This window comes from Peromyscus maniculatus, chromosome 1 (assembly GCF_049852395.1).
Source record: "Peromyscus maniculatus bairdii isolate BWxNUB_F1_BW_parent chromosome 1, HU_Pman_BW_mat_3.1, whole genome shotgun sequence".
NCBI lineage: Eukaryota > Metazoa > Chordata > Mammalia > Rodentia > Cricetidae > Peromyscus > Peromyscus maniculatus.
The window spans coordinates 108,981,108-109,003,529 of NC_134852.1; the positions used below are offsets into that span (position 1 = coordinate 108,981,108).

Here is a 22,422-nt window from a genome sequence, read left to right on the forward strand (position 1 = left end):
ATTTGGTACCAGCACCCCTGCTGACTGTCAATGAAATAACGGCCAATCCTAATGAGTCAGGGTGGGAAATGGCTCCGCGTGTAAGGGACACAGGACACAGTCAAAAGAACTTAAGTACCAGGGTCTCACCGCTGCTGAGGAGTCAAGCCTTCTCATGGAGACGCTCCTGGTGTTGACGGAGCAGCTGGCCCTATGCTGAGGGCTCTACCTGGTCACCTTGGTAACACTTCCCAAAGGGACTCTGGGCCTGGTGGTAAGGTGTCCTATGCAGCGCCAGGGCAGCTTACTGTTAGATGTCCATCCTCTTCATGGAGCAGAGTCCTTAAAGACACACACACACACACACACACACACACACACACACCGCCCCCGCCCCCAGGCGGCAGACTGCATTGATCTTTAAAGCCAGATTGTCACTTATCAGTTAAGAGATCTTGGGAAAGCTGTTTGACCTCTCTGCCTGTTTCTTATCTATCAATATCTCTCTGATAAAGCAAGAATGGAGATATCACGGGGCCTGGCATTCACCAGACTCATTGTGCTGATCAAGATTTTGTTGCTTGTTTCTTCACGTGTTTCTTTGTTAGTTGTTTTACGCCAATATAGTCTAAGCTGTACATTAGTTTTCATCTCCTCTTCTACTACCAAATTGCCGTTGTCCTGGTTGATGGCAATGACTTCCTCTCTGCCCCTCTGGTCCCTTCTGCAGTCACACACCGGCGTAGTGATCTCTGTGGCATCCAGGCCGTCTTCCTCCCGATGGGCTGAGCTGCCTCCTCCGCAGTGGGGTAGAACGCACACCCCACGCTGCAGCTCCCTGGGTGGCAGTGATGGTCTCTGCTCTTCTTGCAGAGTGCCTTGTTGGCGTTAAGGCTCTCACCTGCCCACTGCCCCCTTGCTCCTGTGGGAAGTCCTTGCATTTGAGATCCTTCTCCTGGAAGTGTTCTTCCAGGGCTGGCTTGGCTTCCATCCAGACCTCAGCTCAGACATGAGAGTGCTGAGACCCGATTCCCTCCTGTGGGCATCTCTACACTGCGTCTATACCCGTCCGGCAGCATTTATCCTGGTCTTGTCTACATGTCCAGCCAGTGGACTATCGTCTGTCCCTTCCCCGCTAGATGCCGGGCTCTAGGATATCGGGTACTTTTTGTCACCCCTCTCTCCTCAGTACCCATCCCTAGATCTGGACACAGGAAACACTCAAAAAACTATTTATTAGGGGATTAATATTTTTCAGTTCTGTGAAACAGAGAGTGAAAGTTCTTGTACCGGAGATGTTGGTAATGGGGTCCCTGGCAACAGTGGAAAGCCAGTGTTCGTCAAATACGTGCTTCTGAGTTTGCGCTCTGCTCTGGACCTGTGGGATCCTCCAACTCGCCTCTTGCTTCCACCAGAACGAGGTCCAGGACGGAGGAGCCCGAGAGCTACCATCAGAGCAGGAATCACAGCGCCACCTGGCGGGCGTTCTCTCCGTGACAAGCTTAGCAGGCTGCTCCTAGTCCCGCCCTCTCAGACCAGCAGAACTGAAGTCCAGGTCCGGACTGCGCAGTCACTTTTCTGCGGTCCTCTGGCTCCTTCGCAAGCCCGGGAGCCATGGGCCAGGGCTGAGACTGGCCTACCCCTGAGTGCCCCAAGACTAGCTGTGGGGTCTCTGCCAAATTCAAGGCTTTGAAGGCCGGTAGGGGACGCATCCAAGCCCACGGGAGAGCTGAGCACTCCCGCATACCTCCCCCTCCGCCACGCCCCCCACTTCTGCCTTAAGCCATGAGTCACTCTTAGAACCCTGTCGCCTTTGTCCTGGAGTCTTATTATTCTTGTCCTCTCTCACAGATCCACTAGAGAAAGGGTTTACCCAATGAGTTAGCCTCCTGCCTGGCCTAAACAAGTGCTTTTGGCCGGCCTGCCCAGCTACGTCATCACCACCATCGTAGCTTCCCTTCTCTCTTCTCTCTTCTCTCTTCTCTCTTCTCTCTTCTCTCTTCTCTCTTCTCTCTTCTCTCTTCTCTCTCCTTCCTTCCTTCCTTCCTTCCTTCCTTCCTTCCTTCCTTCCTTCCTTCCTTCTCTTTCTTTCTTTTCCTTTTTCTTTTTTCTTTTTCCCTTGTCAACTCAAATCACTCTAAGGAGAGAAGAGGGCAGTTTGGGCGGTGGCGGGTGAATCCTTGCCCTGCTTTCTTCACTAAAGATTGTGTAAGATCTGTGTAAACTCCAACTCCAGTTATGCAGCAGAATCCTCTAGATCTGCTTGTTTTAAGACCTGAACCCAACCCCACTCCCACCCCACCCCACCCCACCACACTCCCACTCCATCCCACCCCATCCCCACTCCATCCCACTCCATCCCCACTCCACTCCCACCCCACCCCACCCCATTCCCACCCCATCCCCACCCACCCCACCCCACCCCATCCCCACTCCCACCCCACTCCCACCCCACCCCACCCCACCCCATCCCCACTCCCACCCCACTCCCACTCCATCCCCACCCCATCCCCACTCCATCCCACCCCATCCCCACTCCATCCACACTCCCACCCCACTCCCACCCCACCTCATTCCCACCCCACCCCACCCCACCCCACTCCCACTCCATCCCCACCCCATCCCCACTCCATCCCCACTCCCACCCCACTCCCACCCCACCCCATTCCTATCCCCACCCCACTCCCACCCCATCCCCACCCCACCCCACCCCACTCCCACTCCATCCCACCCCATCCCCACTCCATCCACACTCCCACCCCACTCCCACCCCACCTCATTCCCACCCCATCCCCACCCCACCCTACTCCCACCCCACCCCATCCCCACCCATTCGAAAGTTTAAAGATTATGTAATCATGCTCTTAAACTGTGAGGCAATTGGGGAAATAAGGTGGTTTCTGGGCCTTTCCGGTATATCGTGGAGGCTGGACAAATAACCATTTATAAAGTAAGTGTGATGAGCATCACCCTGCTGGGAGGAGGCGGCCGGCATGGAGGCCGGAGGAGGAGGCGGCATGGAGGTCGAAGCAGGAAAAGTAGGAACTAATCAGGCTGGAAGCATGCAGACAGTGAAGCACTCATTACCCCTGCACCCCAGGCGTCACAGTGGCCATCTTCCTTCACAACGTGTCAGCAAAGGGAAGGTCTGTGTAGAAGCCACCCCTGAACATACTCAGAACCCAGAGCCCTGCCAGGTGCCCATCTGTCCACCACCCCTTCCTCCAACCTCGAAGGTCACCCTCATGGGTTTTGGAGTGTGAGACAAGCTGAGGGAATTACGGTGTCTGTGTGACCAGAGAATACTGAGAGCTTGAGCTAAGTATGACTTTCCTGAGGTCTGTGGGAAGCAGAGATGCTTTGACTTTGCCTGGGTGCCCTGGGAACGCAGCTGGGTTCCGACAAGCCCCGCCCCCTCCCCGCCCCCTCCAGTTCTCACTTCCTCTTTGTTCTGCCTGGCTCCCACTGGACCCTCAGGAAGTTCTTGGGTATGAGAAAACCTCTAGGGAGCGTGAGGACACCCAAACAGAACAATGGACTCTGGCCAGCCTGGCAGGGAGAGGAGACAGGCAGGGAGGGGAAGCCAAGGCGAGGGGCAAGGGTAACAGGTGCTCGGTCTGGAGTAGGGGTGGAGAAGGGCTGAGCCTGCAGGGTGGCTGTGAAGTATGTCTGTAGAGGTGAGCTTCCAGCTGAGTTGGCTCCTGAGACACTTTAAACCACCAGCCAGGTGTGGCTCTTGAGGATGGCGGTATTCCAAGAGCATGCCTTTTTCACCTAGAATTTTCTGTTTCTTCAACCCCCCTTTTCCCATGGCTACATTAACGGGAGGGCAGGAATGTGGCAGCCGGCTGGGGGGCTGTGACATGGGTTGAATTCATTATGGATTATGCTAATCTGCACGGGTTGAATCCGCCTGGAACAACGGCCATGTTATCTGCTCTTGTTCTGCATTGGTGTGGGGATCAGCTGGTTGACTCTTCAGCCTCCGCAGTCATTGGCCTGAATTCAGCTAGGGTCTTCAACTTGCTTGGAGAGAAACTCAAGTTTCCCTTTCTCTTCATGTAGTCTTGGGGCCTTTCTACATGTTTCAGTAGACTTTGTACATGGTAGTCCAGCACTCCCAAGGTAGCAAAATCTGATCCTCTTAAGATTTAGGTCTTACCCTGAGAACATACACATATATACATATACATACACACATATATAACTCAGTGGTGGAGAATTTGCCTAGCATGTGCAAGGCTCCGGGTTCAATTCCCTTGCACCACAAAATTAAAAGTTAAAAATAATTAAGTAAATTAAAAAAAAAAAAGACTTAGGTTTAATGTGGATCTGCTTCTACCTTATCCTGCATTTAAAGTCCGTTATCCTGAGCTGGGCATGGTGTTATATGCCTTTACTGTCAGCACTCAGGAGGCTGAGACAGGAGGATGGTGAACTCCAGGCCAGTGTGGGTAAGCTATAGGGTGAGACCCTGTTTCAAAATATGAAACATGGGCTGGCAAAGCGGCTCAGTGGGTAAAGGGCTTGCCGCCAAGCTGGATGACCTGAACTCCATCCCCAGGACCCACATGGCAGATGGAGAGAACCACCGCTTGCAAACTGTCCTCTGATGTGTGTGCACCCACACAAACACACAAAAAATACATTTAATTTTTGAAAAGCAAGACAAAATAAAAACACATTGTTGTAATCAAAGTCATAGGCTCAGCCCGGACTCGAGATGAGTGCGAAGGCCCAGCTGTGACTCCCAGGAGCTGAGGTTTCCTGTTTGATGAGGGTATCTCACTGGTAGTAGAGGCAGTACAGGGACGTGACGCTGTCTTCCCACCACCTTCTCTGTGGGCTTCGCCCTCTTGCCTCGGGTGTTAAAGTCTTCACCTGAGAAAGCGTCTCCAGGGACCACGCACTTTGACAGTGGGGCAGACACCTCTGTGGCCCCACGAAGCAGTGCCCATCCTACTCATAGACGCACCCAGACGTTTCATCACCACCACCAGGTACACTTGGTATCCTGAGCCCTGGCCCACCACCTCCGACCACGAACATCGCTGAAGTCAGAGAGCAGTGGTACTTTTCAGGCAGAAGGTGAAGCTCCTCCAGAGGGAAAAGGACAGGGTTTCCCAGTCTCTCAAGTCCGGTGCGTCAGCCCGAGCCCAACCAGGGAAGTCCCTAAGTAGGGCACTGCTTCCCATGTTATCTCCCCTGGCAACCATAGACCTAAGAAAAAGCAAAGGAGGAGGAGGAAGAGGAGAAGGAGGAAGGCTTATAAATTTGGCCAAGGTATGAGGGGGGATTCAAAAGTAGAGATACTATTTCATGGATATTGCTCTTAACCGTACGGTAAGCACCATGCTAAGGGGTTGCCAACATTGACTTCCCTGGGAGAAGCCACCATCACTTTGTTTTACAGACGAGGGACTATGGCTAATGGACAGGGTGGGTGACTTTCCCTAGGACTCAGCAGTGCCAGGCTTTGAGGCCAGGTGACCTTCTGGATCCCAGGGGCTGACTAAGGTGCCCCGGTCACTGTCTTCCCTTCATTAAGGAACCCAGCTTTTTTTTTCTTTTTAGCTCAAAGTGGGGCTTTCCACCCTTCACGTGAGCAGAGGAGTCGAGCCCACATTCATTACTCCACCTAGCTTAGTTACTGCTTCTAAGAATCAATTAATTAGAAAATCGTTCTTAGCTTGATCCTTCAAGTCTCCAGCCAGTATCTCTTTTTCTGTGTTTTCCTGTAACAATGCATGTAATTATCATATATGTGGCATATAGACACTGAGAAACATGACACATGCTTGTCTTCTCAGTTTGGAACATTTTGCCTAATGAGTATGTGACATTTATGTCACATAAAATGACAAATAGTGTTGGGAGTTAGATAGTTAGACAGGGATTCCCCCTCCAAGCTCGACAAACACAACAACCCCATAAATACAATCAGTAGTGCTTAAATACATAAGAAAAGCCAACAGAGGTGCATGACTTAGCTGAACGGTCATTTTTCTGCGGCTGGAAGGTGCACTGTGCACAGATGTTAAAAGCTGAGCACAGAACACAGTATTACCGATCGCTCCCTGGACACTGGACAGCAGTGTACGGCAGACATGGCCAGCGCTGGACACCTTCCCTTTGTGGATACTGGCCACGAATGGAGTCATTCTTAGTAGGATAAACATTTGCTCCCTGGAGAATGTTAGCCTAGAAGGAATGTTGATCCTTGATGGACCGGGCCACATGAGCCTCCGATGACCTCTACCGTCCTAGACATCACCCTTGGAAGGAACTAGGTATGAGGGGACCTCACATGGAGTGACAGAGCCTCTGCCTTTTGTATCCTTGGTGGCCTGTGACCGGGTCTGATGGCACTTGGACAGGAGTTTCTGCCTCTCCACTCTTTCTGAGAGCCCTTTGGCCATGGCGGTATGGGGGAAGCAGGGGGTGGGGTGTGGTTACACCAAGAGGGGAATTCCTGTTGGGAAGACTCCAGTGGGCTCTCTGAACCAGACGCTGTTCTCTCATCCTCCCCAACCCTGGGCACGCCCTTGGCTTTCTCTACTGATGAGACGATCTGAGCACAGGAAGGTGGCTTCATGGCTTATGGGTCCTTAGGAGGGCCCTGTGTTTGCTTTCCAGCTCTCTTCTCGCCATCTTGAAATTCTTAAACACTCTAGACGACAGACCCACGCGCTCATCACATGCTGTGTCCCACAGATGGCAATAGCCAGCTGTGCAGCACAGAACCCTGGCACCTCAGTCGGCACCTTTACAGGCTTCAGGCTCACGTCTGTGCAAAGGGGGCCAAGAGACACGTGTCTGCAACTTTGACCCTGGCCTTTTCTGCTCTAGGGTCTAGACTCAATGGTCTGATGGGATCTACTTAGAGCTGTATGATCTCCCCGATTTATTTGCAATAGGAAAACAGCTGTAATGTAACAGCTTTTGGTGTTTCGGAGCACCCTTCTCCTTGGATTCTTAGAGAGCAGTGGCCCCACTCATGAGCAGTGACAGACGAGGAGGGAATGATGGTACCCGACAAATGAAGCCTGCCCTGGGCTGGTTTCCTCATTTATATGGTGACAAAAGTACTCGGTGCGGTTGTAAGGAGAGGAGGAAGGGCACTTCCGGGGCACCTTATTCTGTGACTGTCACAGTTTTTCATTCCATGCAAATGTGACTTCGAGGATGGAAGGTTTTTGAAACAGGGTTTCTCTGTGTAGTTTTGGAGCCTATCCTGGAATTCACTCTGTAGACCAGGCTGACCTCGAACTCACAGAGATCCGCCTGCTTCTGCCTGCCGAGTCCTGGGATTAAAGGCATGCACCACCGCCACCCAGTGAGGACAGAGGTATTTTCACTCTGGTTTTTCAGGCTCAGATAACTCACACAATTGATTTGTAATGAATCCAGGATTTTTTGTGATGAACTCTATGAATTCAAAACAAAATCTTAGCATGAAATTGGAGACTGAATATTCTAACGCCCCCCTCCTAGATGCCAGGATCTCTGGAAGGAGAGGAAGACCCTGTGAGTGTTTCTGGATGGCAGGAAGCAGAGAACAGCATTCACGTCCTTGCTCTGCCTGTTGGCTCCGTGTGTCTGTGTGGCCACCAGGTGGCACTGTGAGCCAGATGCCGCCCAGAAGCACTACCCGTGAGGCTTTAGGTCTAGGGCAGGCAAAAGGCTTGGTTGAAATTGTCCGACATCTCAGCTCACAGGATGAGGCTGCAGTTGGATGTCTGTGCCCCCACCCTCACCCCAAGAGCTTCATTGCTGGTTCATTTTTGTTTTTTTTATTTTTGTTATTGAGACAGGGTCCAATGCAGCCCAGGCTCACCTCCAACCCTGCTCCCCCAGACCTTCATGTAAGCCATGGTCCTGGCTCTGCCTCAGGAGGGCTGGCATCACTGGTGTGCCCCACCAGCCCCTGCTCCAGTTGCAGCCTGAGTGTTGAGATCTCTCTCTCTACACACACACACACACACACACACACACACACACACACACACACACACACACACACACACACACACCGCTTCCTTTCTGGGCTTTATCCTTACCTTTAAGATTCCTGTGTATGGACAGGACTTCATAGAGAGATCTTGTCTCAAAAACAAAACAGAATTCCTTCCACAAGCAGGGCTTTGGGAGGGCCCAGACCTACTGGGTGACAGTACCATACTTCCCCCACTCCTACATTTGAAGCCTCTCCTGCCTGGTAAATACAGGGAATGGAACCCTCAGCTCCTTCTGCACAGAGTCCAGAACATTCCAACAGTGGGCATCCACCCAGCGAGTTAGCTATTCTTGCCAATAAGGTTACCACAGGAGATTTGTCCACTAGAAACCCTGGACTCTGTGCCACTGACCCCTCACCCATGAGCTCCCCTAAGTGCCAGCCTCCTTGTTAGTCTACTCGTCATGAGCTAGGCAGGCCCTTCACAAGGCTTTCACTGGCTTTGAACTCTTCTTTAGCTAGGGATCCTGTTGTGCCCCCCGGCCAGCCCCCAGGGCAGAGACCCCAGGAGTTACACTTTGCAGTTCAGCACAGGGCCTGGCACAGTGTAGGGACCAGCCACAGATGGCTGTTTGGTGGTGATGATGGTGTTGGGTACCTCCTTAGACTGGCCAGTCAGAAGAACCAACCTGTTGACCACCAAAGGCCCACAGGAAGCTGGGAGTGAGCTATCACTGGAGTGTGCTGTCACTGGAGTGAGCTGTCACTGGAGTGAGCTGTCACTGGAGTGAGCTGTCACTGGAGTGTGCTGTCACTGGAGTGAGCTGTCACTGGAGTGTGCTGTCACTGGAGTGTGCTATCACTGGAGTGTGCTGTCACTGGAGTGAGCTGTCACTGGAGTGAGCTGTCACTGGAGTGTGCTGTCACTGGAGTGAGCTGTCAGTGGAGTGAGCTGTCACTGGAGTGTGCTGTCACTGGAGTGAGCTGTCAGTGGAGTGAGCTGTCACTGGAGTGAGCTGTCACTGGAGTGTGCTGTCACTGGAGTGAGCTGTCACTGGAGTGAGCTGTCACTGGAGGTGTGCAAACAGTACCACAGCAGCTAAATGCCAATGATGGTCAAAGCTGCCAGTCAAGGGAGCCTTTGGGAAAGCTTCTAAGGCCCGTTAGGAACCGGAACTCCTCCATGAGAAAGAGTTGAGGGACAGTGCAAAGACAGAGTTCCATTGCTACAGCCTGAGACAAGGGTGTGCAAGGGCCTCGTGGCTGAGGATGTACAGATGGTGGATGGAGGTGGGGTGACATGGGTAGGGGGTGAAGAAAGTAAACGGGGTGTAGCCTACCCAAGTAACCACCTCCCGAATGTTGTCATACACACCCGATCCTGGAAGGTTCTTGGCCTTTTCAGGGAGAAAGAGCTGCCCAAGGTGGGGTCTAATTTACCCTTGTAGCCCCAACCCCAGGGCAGCGATTGTCAGCAAACTCTGGTTCAATGATGAGATGGAAAGAACTCTTCTACGTATTTATTAAACCAAGGACCAGTCAGGGGCTGGGCTGGGCTGGGCTAGTGTGGCAAGACGGAGCTCACACTGCCTTGTGAGCATCTCTGGGGCCAGCCCCAGTGCCCACATGGTCACTGATAGCTGGCTTCTTCCCAACACCCCCAACGCATGCCCAGAACAGTCTTACAAAAGTGAACAAATACATTTATCTTCGTTTCCATCCCCGGCCAGCAGAGGTGGGGGTTAAAAGTGACAGTCCACTAAGAAAAGGCAATGACTCTCATAAAATGAAGACAAAGGAGAGAATCCAGGGCTAGAGAGCTGAGATGCGACCCTGGGGGTAAGCATAATGTGCATGGGAAACTCTGTCTCTATGGGAAACCCTGTCTCTTTCTGCTGTACTCCTGGAGGATGAATGGGCCTCTGGCCCGTGGACACTAACTCCACAAGTCCCCTTGGAGCTCATGGCCAGAAAGCCAAAATTGCATTGACTTCTTAGGAAGTATCATGAGACAGGGTCTCTGGGGAAAATGTGCACGCTTCCAGTCCTGATGCTAGGGGACCCCCACCCCACAATAAGAAACTGACAGGCTTGGGACTGACATGTCCCAAGCTTCCTGAGGCTCTGAAAGGTGGACTGACTTCGCTCATACCATGAGCTGGCCATTGGACCTAGAGTGCCACCTCTGTGACCTTGCTGTCGCTGCTGCTGGCCATAATGGGAACGAGCACAGACAACGGTCATAGGGCCAGGGGAGGGGATGGATGACAGACAGGGAAGTCCATGGCCCCCACCCTCAGCAGGAGGCTGGGCTCTTCACACCTCTCCACGATCTCAGGTGAGCACATCTGCTGCTCTTGGCCCTGTTCCCCGACTGTTCTCCAAGGAGGGTGGATTTGATTTTCTCTCTAAGTCCTTCTACAATTAAGAGTCTACCCAGGATTCCATGAGAAAAGGAAGAAGTAGGCCTCATAGAAGGTGTGCTTAGACACTGAGCTCAGAGGAGCCCCCAGCCAGAGGAGCTGAGTCAGCATTTGCAGAGCTGACCCCCACCCACCCACCCTGTCACACGGTGGGTCAGGGCAGGGCAGGCCAAAGGGAAGGAAGGCACTTATGGACAGCTGCAGCAGGGCTCAGGAAGGGACCAGAGTCTGGTTCGGCAGCCAAGTCCCTCTGCTCACAGTTCCGGGACGGGAGCCACTGAGACAAACGGGTAGATTCTGTTACTGGGTGCAGGCCCCAAGTACGAAAGCTATCCCTGGCCCACAGCTTTACTGAGATGCCGCCACATAGGCCTGTAGACTCCCCACAGGCATTGGCACATTAACATATAAGTTAGTTGGGACCTGAGCAAGCCCAGGACAGCAGTCTGTCAAGTGGCCCCAGGCCACACCATTTGTCACAAGATGTCTGGGCCTCTGGCAGCCAATCCCTGGGTGTCTCCACAGTGTAGGAGTACCTTAGGGCTGAAGCCAGGCTGCCGGGGGTAGGCACCCTCCCGCACCAGGCGCCGGCACTGCACATCTTGGCCTACGCTAACACTCTGTAAAGCTGGGAGGTGATGGAGCAGCATCTCAGGGAGGGGTACCAGGCTGGTACCCGACAGGTCTAGTTCCTGCAGCAAGCCCAGGCCTGAAAACACCTCGGCTCCTGCCCACTGGAGCTTGGGGTTGCCTGACAAGTCCAGGACCTGTAGGCCTGGGAGCTCACGGAAGCCATGGGGTGCTAACTGGGGGACACTCTGTAGGCTGGCCAGTGACAGGTGGGTGAGGCCCGCCAGCCCCATGAAGGCACCTGGGTGGATGGTAGCAAGAGGGTTCCCATCCAGGTTCAGGTAACGCAGGGGCAGGTCTCGGAGGTCGGGCACAGCATGGAGCCGGTTCCAGGCCAGATTCAGGCTCTGAATGGTAGGTGCAGGCAGGCTGGCCCGGGCTGGATGGGGGAGCAGGCGGTGGATGAGGTTGTGGGATAGGTCCACGTGCAGCGTCCGGCCCTGGCTGTGGGTGGAGAAGGCAGAGATGGAGACCTCCCGTAGTCGGTTATGGCTGAGGTTGACATCGCTCAGGGAGGAGCTGGAGAAAACCTCAGCTGGCAGGGCCGCCAGGCCGTTGTGGCTGAGGTCGAGCGACTCCAGGTAGCGCAGGCGGGAGAAGGCAGTGGGCGCGATGCTGGTGAGCAGATTGTGACTGAGGTCCAGGCCAGCCAGTGTGGTATAGCCTGGCCCGGCCAGCACCGACTCATTCACGGTCTCTAGCCGGTTGGAAGACAGGTCCAGGTGGGCTGTGTCCAGAGGGATGGGCACAGGCACAATGTGGGGGCCCAGGCTGCTGCAGTCCACTCGAGTCAGGCTGAAACTGTCAAAAAGGCCAAAAGTCTCTTCCTCACACTGGCATCCGGGAAAACATGGCCGAGTTGTCTGCACTCTGCCCATGGCCAGGAGCAGCAGGAACAGGGAGCCCAACATGGTGGCACCTGGAAAGAGAGCCACAGGTAAGGGGTGGATGCACCAGATACTCTTATCCTGCCCTACAAGACACAGCCCATGTGCAGGGACACAGCTGGAACTTGTCACAGCTTCTGGCCTCCTGGAACACGCCTAACGCCTAGTCCTTATTTTTTTTTTCCTGGCCTCCGTCTCCACATCTGTATGGTTAAGGGGGTTAGGCCAGGTGGGTGGACTTTCAACTGGGAGCATCAGATGCAAGCGGCCTGCTCTGGTTGAAGTGATGGTACCTGGACATCTAACTGTGAACCTGTTGGACCAGGTGGTCTCTTGGCTTGTGTTACTATATCTGCTGATCCAGGGCTCAGAGGCTGCTGGAGACCCAGGTATGCCAGAGAGAAGTTCACAGTGCGGGGGGGGGGGGGGGGTCGAGTTGGGGGGCTTCATTCATCTTGGCTGAAAAGATGCCACAGGCTGGAAAAGATGCCACAGGCTGGGTGCTGGGTTGGCTGCCTCAGAGCATGGTCTTCTCTAACCCTCCCAACCATCTACAAGGCAGAGAGTCCTGTCTCCATCTGACAAGAGAGAACTGAGCCTTGAAGGGTTGGAGACAGGGAAGGATACAGCTAAGCATGGTGGTGCTAGGTGGAGTAGACACAGAGCCAGGATCCTTTGCTGCCAATGGCAGGGGCTGAACCCACTCTTCCTGCAGAGACTGCCCTTTCCCCTTCCACCTTGGCTGGCTCTGCAGTAGTAACTCCCATCTACTTGGAGACCCAGTGTCTGGATTCCCAGATATGCTTGGGGGACGCCCAGACCCTGATCCTCTGCTCTCTTGTCTGTGCCCAGCTCCCAGCTAGCAGCTGGCTCACCTCTCCGCCCCCTCCCCCTTTAACCGTGACAGGCAGGGTGAGGGTTTATTACCCCACTGGGCAGAAGAAGAAACAGGCTCAGAGAGAACCAGGGCTGTACCACCACCACACTAGCACAGAACAGGATGGAATTAGACCCAGGCCTGCTCAGTTCTTCTGTCTCGATCTCCTGCCTCCAGAAGGCCTGGTGGGGAGCAGGGTGAATCCAGGAGGGGCTTTCCTTATAGACATATGCTACAGCTCAAGCCACCCACCCCGCGACCTCAGCTCCTTCTGTGAAATTACAAGCCGGGCGGTGGTGGCACAAGCCTTTAATCCCAGCACTCGGGAGGCAGAGGCAGGTGAATCTCTGTGAGTTCAAGGCCAGCCTGGTCTACAAAGTGAATTCCAGGACAGCCAGAGCTGTAACAGAGAAATCCTGTCTTCAAAAAAACAAAAACAAAGCAAAACAAAAAACAAAAAACACACAACCCCCCCCCCAAAAAGAAAGAGAAAAAAAGAAAGAAAGGAAAGAAAAAGAAATTACAACAGAAGCCATTGCATATTCCTGACACTATGTGTATGCTGTCACATCTAAGGGTTGCACAGGTCCACACGAGGCATAGTCAAAGTTTATGTTCACGTTTTTGAGGACCTCTAAGTGCCCCCCTCCCCTGCTAGGCTCTTCATGGGGTGGCCTGCCCTCCTGCCTGTCTCCCTTCCAGGGGCCTCCAGGGAAGAAAATAGGGTGAAGTGGGGGGGGGGGGTGAGGACCTGCCCACCTTTTAGACAGGGGTAGCAGACAGCTGGATAGCATTACCCGTCCTCCATGAAACTTTAAAGAGGCAGCCACTCGATCTGCACTCTGGCTCTGTCCTGGGCCAGGGAGAACCGGGGCTGGGCTCTTCTCCCCTACCCAACCCCGGGGCCCTTCTTGTCTACCCCTTTCTTTTGTAGAGAGAGACCAATTCAAGGATTAAACCCTCCCCAGGTGCATCCTGGGCTTGGACCCAGCCAAGGCAGGACAGAGCGTTCCAATGTTTGCACCAAGAGGAAAATATTAAGTTGCTCCGGGCCCCTTTGTTCCCCCAGGGAGCTCTTCAAGAGTTCATTACCACCACCCCTACCCCGGATCGCTCTTAGCCCCCGCCCCCAACCTGGGGGTTTAAACAAACACCACAAAGGGCCCCGAGATTACCCTTTGGTTCCCAGAGGTGATTATACAATGTGTCCACAAAATGCCAGGCTGCTTCTCCTGAACTCTAGCTTATGTAACCCGCCGGGCAAACACAGCACAGATGTTTCTCTCCTCTAGGTCCCAGCCCTGGACTCCCAACAGGGCAGCAATGTCTACCATCCCGACACAAGTCCACAAAAGCCCTGCACCCTGCATCTGTAGAGAGCTGAGCACATCCTTCCCCGGAGGATCTGGGATGACGCAGCAGTCCTCATGCTGAGATAAAGCGGACAGGTAGAGTCCCACCTGGGCAACGTGGCCGATAAACGCACTAGGCCAGAGCCTTGCTCCGCTGTGCCACGGACACCTCCCAGGGTCCCTGCTGTCATACACAGGCCCTGGGGAACTCCAGTGGGAAAGAGGAAGTGACGGCCCGCCGCTCTCATATAGTCCTCGAGTTCGCCTAAGGAGACCAACTGTCCCATCCCTCGTTCAAGGATCTGAAGAGTCACTTGCTAACCTGTGTGATGTGGAGACGCCACAGGGAAGATGAGGGGGGGCCAGTCCTTGCAAGAGCTGCTCTAAGGACTGGAGATACAGGGGACACGCCCAGTATGGTCAAGTCACTGACAGAGCCACAGCGTGGGCTGCTGTGTCTCTCCAGGTTAGACGCTACCTCATCATGCTTCACCACACTCCAGGACGCTGATAAGAAAGCAACAGGGCAACTGTGTCGGGCGGGACAAGTCCCAGGGGAGTCAGGACCCCTAGATCTTCGTCACTGTTCCGCCCTGGACTGCTGTGATCACCAGTGCTTTCCTCTCTGGGAGCCTCTGTTTCCCATCTCCACAAGGAGGGGTTCAGTACCAACCCCAGAGCTGTAGGATTTTAAAGCTGAGCAAAGCATGGGGCTAAGCCTTGTCGGGGGGTGAGTGGACGAGACTGTAAGGCCCCCCTTCTCATCCACAGCAAACAGCACATTCACAGCAAACATCATCAGCATCTTGAACCCAGGAGGCTTAAGGTTTTGAGACTTTCACAGTTTCATTTCTAGGAGTTTGATTTCCTCATCTGTGCATTAATGTCGCCCAGCCCCTACTCTGGGAGAAAGTGCAGTGCAGACATCTGGGCAGTGCAGACATCTGGGCAGTGCAGACATCTGGGCAATGCAGACAGGCAGCCACCAAGGATGTCCGGAGAGGAGAGAGATCTCCAGGTCAAGAGATCGTTTCTACAAACCTTGCCCTGCCGACGAAAGACATCCAAAGATCAACAGAACAAGGCAAGACACTTCCCACAGCTCTGGTTTGGAAGACAGCGGGTCCTGTGAGGCCAGCCACGAGCTATTTAGGGCCCACGACGTCAAGTCCACAGTGACTCCTGGCCTGTGAGGCCAAGCATGAATGGTGTGAATGCTATGGGCCAGGCAGCCCCAAGGGGCTCTTTCTACATCACGTCCCAAACCTGCCACGAGACAGAGCTGGCCCTATCACTGTCCTCGGGATTGTTTGGAAAACCACAGAGATCATCTTCTCCCAGACAGAAGGCCTCTGGAGGCTGGAAATGCCCCTCTTCCTTCTCTGTCCGAATCCCCGCAGGAAGCTGCTCTGGGTAGCAACTTCTCTCAGCAGCCCCCTGTCGTTCACACCGTCCACAAACACAGAGAATTCCAGGCTCGTGAGCTGCAGAGCCCTTGGAGACTATGGGTGACTGAAGCCCAGAGGGCCAGTAAAGCAAACGCAATGGCGGAGCAAGGCCCAGGAGCTGGGGACCCACCACCTCACACTGCTCCTTACATCACACACATCTATCCACCCGTCCCTGCCTGGCCAGTGGAACAAAGCAGTCTCTGTCCCCACAGGCTCCTACCACCCCTCCCTCTTGGCCTCTCACACCTCAGGCTACCAATAGGCCTCCTTTAGAGGCTACTGAGAAAATTCAAATTTCAAACATAAAGTGTGAGCAGCTTGGGGACGGAGCGCCTCCTTCTTAACCTACGCATCCTTCCCTAACTGGGGTCAAAACCGGACCTGGGGGCAAGGAGGCAGCAACAGACACCCAGCAAGAAGCTATGTGGGTCGGCTATTAGACCTAGGACCTGCCTGGAATCCAGGCCTGCCTACTGGAGTCTCGGAGTCCTCCAGAGGGACAAGAAGTGATGGCCGTGGAAAATGTAGAGATGGTGTATTCTGCTCAGTAAGTGCTCAGTCTCTGGTGGCCAACAACGAACGGCCAGGGTTTTCTAAACTTCCTGGAGGTGGTGACTTAGCCTTCTCATCCCTTTCCACCCAGGTTCCTATACGCAGAGCCAGGCGCCCAGCAGGTCCATGGTTCACACTGACCTCTCAGACATACTGCTGGTGACTGCTGCTGAGGCCCCTGGCCACCCTCCTCTTCTGTGGACACCTGTCTGGGATTAGAGGCTGGAGTCCACACTCCCCCTGGGCCTGCTTGCCAGGCCCTGGTACCACGCCATAGCACTTCTGACATATAAAACTTTCTAGCTTTTGCTGACAACTTCAACATGGAACCTCTGGCCCAGGAGCTAAGTGGGATGGGGGATAGCTGCGGGTTGGTCCAGTGCCCAGCACCCACCGAGGATGGGCTTTTTATTAGCCAGCTGCTCCTCAACCCTCAGTGGCCTTGCACCTCACTGCCCTTAGTCAGGAGCATACTGAGGACAACGAAATCCACAGGGAGACATTCCATAAGCATCCTGCCCTCCAACCACTTAGCTCTGGAAATTAGAATCAGAATTTTGGGGACACACTCAGAGCCTCCAGGGCTGGCTTTCTCTTCAGAATCGATATTGCAAGCACATCAGCTCCCCGCATGTGTCATTACTGCCCTCACGACAGTCCTTAACTGTGGTGATTATCATCCCTGCTGCACAGGCAAACAGCAGCATGCTATTCAGCCAGGCCATAGAGGAACCGGACCCAGGCATGTTAGCGCCAAACCCACACTTGGCCTCACCTTAGAAACCGGCAGTGTGGACAGGTGCTCAGAGCTGGTAATGCGGGGCTGTAATGACATGTTTACCTGTCTGTCCTCTATGGGTAGTAACAGGGGAGTTATGGTTTGTTTGTTTGGGTTTTTTTTATTTCTTTCTCCCTGGATCAAGTACTATATTAAGATATACCAGGTATTGGCTGGGCATGGTGGCGCACGCCTTTAATCTTGTCACTCGAAAGACAGAGGCAGGAGGATCTCTGTGAGTTCGAGGCCAGCCTGGTTCACATAGTGAGTTCCACAGCAGCTGGGGCTATATAGTGTAAGACCCTGTTTCAAAACAAAGACGCCAATCAACCAAACAAAAAGTCTAAACAATCTATCAGTCACACAGATGGTGGCGCTGTCACCAAAGGACACCTCAGTCTGTCCACATGCATGCTCAGCTATTTATGTCTGGAAGTTAGATGGTATTGCACTTGTCTTCTGGCTGTCTAAAGAGTCTAGAGAGGTTCAATGATTTGTCCAGAGTCACATGGCCAGTGAGGAGACAAAGGCTGGACCCGGGTATTCTGAACCTAGCAACTGGCCTCCTTCATGGCATCTTTGGTACAGGTGGGGCCTGGAACTTCAGTACCCTCCCACCGAAGGAGCATCATCTACAGGGATATGGAAGAGCCTCAAATGCTATCTTCTCCTTCCAGTTGGTCTTTGGGAAAACTGTCAAACTCCCACCAATCTCAAACAGCACAGGAGAACACAGGGAGAGCCTGCATGGGGCAGAAAAAAGGTTTTGCAGACCAGGCACCAACCTTACAGGCTTTCATTGACTCTGAGAACCGAGTCTGGTCTTGTAACACGAAGAGAAGCCTGGTGCTGCTCCCAGCCGGCCCTGCTCTGACTACTTACAGGAAGCAAGGACTCAGCCCGCCGGCACCAGCGGATCTCAGCGCATGTTCAGTCCTGTCTCTGTGGGTGACTGCAGGGTCACAGAAGGGATGCTAAGACACACAGGATGCAGAGCCCAAAAGCCGTCCTTGGAGGCCTTGGAATCTCTCAGTGTCCCACCCAGGGCCCTGACCAAGTTCCCCTGGGATCTGGGAAGTTCACAAAGGCCAGAGGAGGCTGAGGCAGTGGTGACACCTGTGGCCGTGTCAGGGAATCTGGCATCAAAACAGCAGTCACTCCTAGGCAAGCGGGTCTCTGTCTCCTCGCCTGGGTCCAACTCAGGAGACCTCTGTAGCCACCTGGCCTCTGGCCTCCATCTCTAAACACTTCCAAAGCTCTAAACAACCGCCATGCTGGGCACCAGAGTACAGACAGCTTCCAACTAAAGGTCAAGAGTCCACCACTGCTCCCCATCTAAAACCCATTCCACAAAAACAGCCTCTCAGGCTAGACACCTGCCACTCCCCAGGGACCTCTGCCTTTGCATAGGGCTATTTCTGTTGACAAAGATGGCAACTCCCGCCACCGCCCCCCCCCCCCCCCCCCCGCCGCCCCTTTGTCTTCCACAAACTCTCACTTGTCTGACTCAAAAGCTACCTGTTCTGTGAGGCCTTCCCAGCCTAACCTGGCCCTCATCCCCCAAAGAGTCACTGGGCTGTGGCTGTCTAAGAATGTGTCCAGCTCTAGCGTGGATACTAGCATGGGGTGCGGGGAACCCAGAGGAGTAAAATGTCAGGGGCAGAGAGGCCTCCCTCTGCTTTGGTGCATCCTGGAACTCAGAGCTTGGCTTAGTGATAAAACCAGGTTTATGACTGGGGTCCATGCTATCTCTGCCTCCACTGTGTTCACACAATGTAATCAGACACCCTGAAACGACATCTCAGTTTATTAGCGCATACAGTAATCTGTGATGTTATTTAACATTCACAACACATCCATCTGGTAACTCCACCTGAAGGTGGCTAGGCATCAGACAGGCGCATTGACACATCCCAGGTGACAGAGGTAGGCACCCATGGAGCAAGAGCACAGCTCCCAGACTTTCTGACAGGAAGGCATGCAGCATCTTGTCTTCAGATAGGTCTCCCAGACTCCAGCACCATCCAAACGCCAGAGGAAGGCTTTAGACTGACCACCACCACCCTTTCCTCCAGCAGCTCTCTGCACACAGGCTCAAACTCCGGCTCAAACTGATGCTCAGTGATTCAGCCTCTGCCTCCCCTCCCAGCCCCCGAGTAACTTATTCCTCAAAACCCAAACGTGCACCCCGACACAAAGACAAACCACCTGCACACTGTTTCCAGGACACACAGAGCCCTGCATGTATTGTGGGAGGCCCTTCCTGACTGCGCTGTGCATTGGAAAACGTCAAAACCCTAGGCGGAATCATGTACTCTGCCAGGTCCCTCCCATGGTCCCTCCTATGGAACCTGTCTTAGAACTTGTTTTGGCAGGGGACTTCCAGGGTGGGCCCAGCCCTCTTCAGGAAGTATCCCCAATTCCTAGGCTCGGTGCCCTGAGAAAGGATGGTGAACTCAATAAAGTACACCGCTTCTGCTTTGTGCCAGAAGTAATGATTAAGACTGCTGGTCTGGACTCTGTCTCTTGACCAGTCTGTCATGTACAAGATAAGTAACATCAGCTTTTGCCTTTACACGGGTCAGTGGAACAGGGTGGGTGGAAGCCGAGTTCCCCAGGATGGTGCATTCCAGCTTTCTTGTCCTAGGAACAAATTAATGCCTGGGAACACAATAGTTTCCAGGCTCTGGGGTCACAAGGGAGTAATCACAAGGAAATTTACACTCCCCTTTCAAAAGGAATGACTAGGACTAGACATTAAAAGTGGCCATCCTTGCCTCTTTCCCAAGTTTGTGGCCAGCTTATCTCCCCCCACCCCCATCTCGCAACCCTCCCTCCGTAGTATTGGGCAAAGTTCTTGGTTAAAGATTGGAGTGGAGGGCTGGAAAAGAAATGTTTGGTTTATCTTTGCCACCCAGGATCAAAAGCCCAGGCAGGATGGAACCCCTCCCATTCTGGGGGCTTTGCAAGTCTAGACTTATCCGAAAGGATAGCATGGAGCAAGGAAGGATCTAAGTTTGAGTCACCCCTGGGCCTGGCCAAGTGTGGGCGGCGCTGCTCTCAGCTAAGCTCCGGACGCTGGTTACCACCACTGCGCGCTCCGCTCCCGCAGCGACGAGGAATTCTCACCCCATCCGTAAGTGACCGAATCTTAAGCGGGATGAGCAATGCGCCCTGTGTGTCCCGTTGGAAACAAGTGTATGCAAGCCCCCACCCCCTCCCCACAGCCCAACCGGGGCTGGGGCCGCGAGCAGGCCGGATGCAGGCAAGCCTTGGCCTTTCTCACCTATTGAATCAGAAGGTTGATCCCTTCACTCTGGGGTCCGGTTAAATGCAGAGTGGTACTCAGAACTAAGCAAGTCTCTCCACCAAGCTGGCGGGTTTCTCCTTCCACGCTCACTCTGTCCCAGAGGCGAAGGGCAGACAACTGCCAGCAGCGCGCTACTCCCCGGTCTCCAGCCTCAGGCCGGAGCCCAGACCAGCCGCGTCCCTCCCTCCTCCCACCAGGGTCCTGTGAGGGTGTCCAGCACGCTCCGCCCAGTCCTGGCCCGGGCCAGTCGCCAGGCACTGCCGATCACCCCCGACCCACCAATCCTATCCCACCCCCTCGCGGCTGGAAGGACCTCCGGAGGTGAGAGAGAGGAGGGCTGCCAGCAAGCGTTGCCGGAGGAACCCGGAGAAAAGTTTGAAGCCAAGTAGGGGGAAACGGTGGACAGCAGGGGAGCGGAGAGTCAGGGCAGCTCAGGCTCTCAGCGCGCACACATGCCCCACGGACACCCAACCCAGACACGTCGACAGCCACAGACCACGTATGCGGACACACGCGGAGCGCCCACCGGTCCCCACAACCAGACGCCAGGCTGCGAAACAGGGACACCGGCGCGAGACAGCCATGCAAAGCCACGCACACACAAAGGCGCAGGCAGATGCTGGCTTCTGAACCCAAATCCACAAAAGACCCACTACCGTGAGATGCACGTGTTCTTACAAAGACCCTGGAGGCGCCGGCCCACGCCCACGGCCCCCAGACAGAGCCTTTGTCTCCTGAAAGCCGTCTCCCCTGCTACCCCCACCCTGCGCTGCTGTGGCCCGGTGTCCCGGAAAAGTTGAGGGGCCTCGGCAGGACCCGGACCCGCCCCTCACTCCCGCCTGCCCACGGGATGGGGCGGCGAGGTTGGAGTCCAAGGCTCCTGACCTCGGCATGCATGCCAATCTCGTTGCGCCTCGGCACAGCACCCACCTGGCAGGTCCACAGTTGTCGCCTCGGCACGCTCACCTAGGCGGCCCGGCGCTGGCCGGTGGGCCGGCGCTTTTCTCCGCGCCGCACGTCCCGCCCCAAGTCCCCGCCCGCCGCCGGGCTCCCCTTGCTGGGCACCCAGTGGCTGCTCCGGCTGGCGGCCAAGAGGCTCAGGGAGCGTCGTCAAAGTGCAAGTCTAGCGGGGCGCTCTCGCCGCCCAGCCCCCGCCCGCCGGCCGAGCACGGGTTCCACCCTAGGGAGCGTCTCAAAAGTGCGCCGTTCCCTCCCATTCCACTAGGCCTCTCTCCCAGCTTCCTGCAACTCGGATCCCTGCCCCCTCTGCCTTCCCACTTTGCTCGTCCCAGTAATCTCAGCAGATGGCCGCTGGCTTGGGAACATCTGGAGGTTGCCGGAGTGTGTGTGTGTGTCTGTGTGTGTGTGTGTCTGTGCAAAGTTAGTTGGTAAGAATGGGTGGATGAGGGTTTTTCTCAAAGTCTCCGCCCTACCATTAAAAAAAAAAGTTTAAAAAAGGGTCTAGAGCCATTAATGTGCGTGTTTGAGAAACAGAGAGAGACAGAGACAGACAGAAAGGAGAGCGAGCTTAAGAAGAAAGCTGGCAGGCAGCGACCGAGGGAGAAAGCAACAGACATAACAGACTTATTTTTTCTTTCCTGGAGGGAAAGTCAACTTCTGGCTGCATTTCCAAGAAGGGAAACTGCTCTGTAGTAACGGCTTAAGTCTTCCCCTCCCTCTGCAGCCCATCCTCTCCAGCCAAAATTTATGAGGAGATATATATATATAATCTCCAGACAATCCCAACCTCCAGAGGGGGCGCATCCCGATAAAGGGTTAGTGGGAGGTTTGGTCTTGGTTTTGGACCTCCCAGGAACTTGCCACCCAGCAATGTTCCCCTGTCATGGCCCAAACTTGCTGTATCCAGGGTTCTTGTTTCTTTCTTCCTTATTTTAAAACAAAAATCTTTGCTTGGGCTTGTGTGTGTGTGTGTGTGTGTGTGTGTGTGTGTGTGTGTGTGTGTGTGTGTGTGTGTGTGTGTGTGTGTGTGTGTCCGAGGAAAAGCAAGTTCCCAGTCGGTAAAATCAAACTCAGAAGAAAGTGGTTGTTCAGACCCTTGCCTTACTCACAGTCATCCTGTGATCCTGGGGACTCCCCTGGGCTGAACCCTGCTCATTAAGGGGTAGAGGGCAGTGGTCCATGTCTGTAAGCCTCCTTGTTATCCCAGTACTGGGGAGCTGGAGGCTAGATAACTTCCTGTTTTTAGACAGTCTAGCTATAGAATGA

The 22,422-nt window shown here is 54.2% G+C and overlaps 1 protein-coding gene across 7 annotated transcripts; it reads right to left on the minus strand.

Annotated features, from left to right (window-relative positions):
* Window positions 1–9,441: 9,441 nt before the first annotated feature.
* Window positions 9,442–21,259, minus strand: Tsku (tsukushi, small leucine rich proteoglycan). 7 transcript variants are annotated; one of them, XM_076547794.1, is made up of 3 exons: window positions 20,875–21,020; window positions 14,428–14,612; window positions 9,442–11,908 (listed from the first exon to the last, which is right to left on the minus strand). In XM_076547794.1, exon 3 carries the CDS (start codon window positions 11,898–11,900, stop codon window positions 10,836–10,838), a length of 1,065 nt encoding a protein of 354 aa, XP_076403909.1. In that variant the 5' UTR covers window positions 11,901–11,908; window positions 14,428–14,612; window positions 20,875–21,020; the 3' UTR covers window positions 9,442–10,835. The 7 variants fall into 7 exon arrangements, with proteins under 7 accessions (XP_076403909.1, XP_015854004.1, XP_076403928.1 ...); XM_015998518.3 differs by lacking the exons at window positions 14,428–14,612; window positions 20,875–21,020 and adding an exon at window positions 21,127–21,259; XM_076547813.1 differs by lacking the exons at window positions 14,428–14,612; window positions 20,875–21,020 and adding an exon at window positions 21,082–21,168.
* Window positions 21,260–22,422: the final 1,163 nt, after the last annotated feature.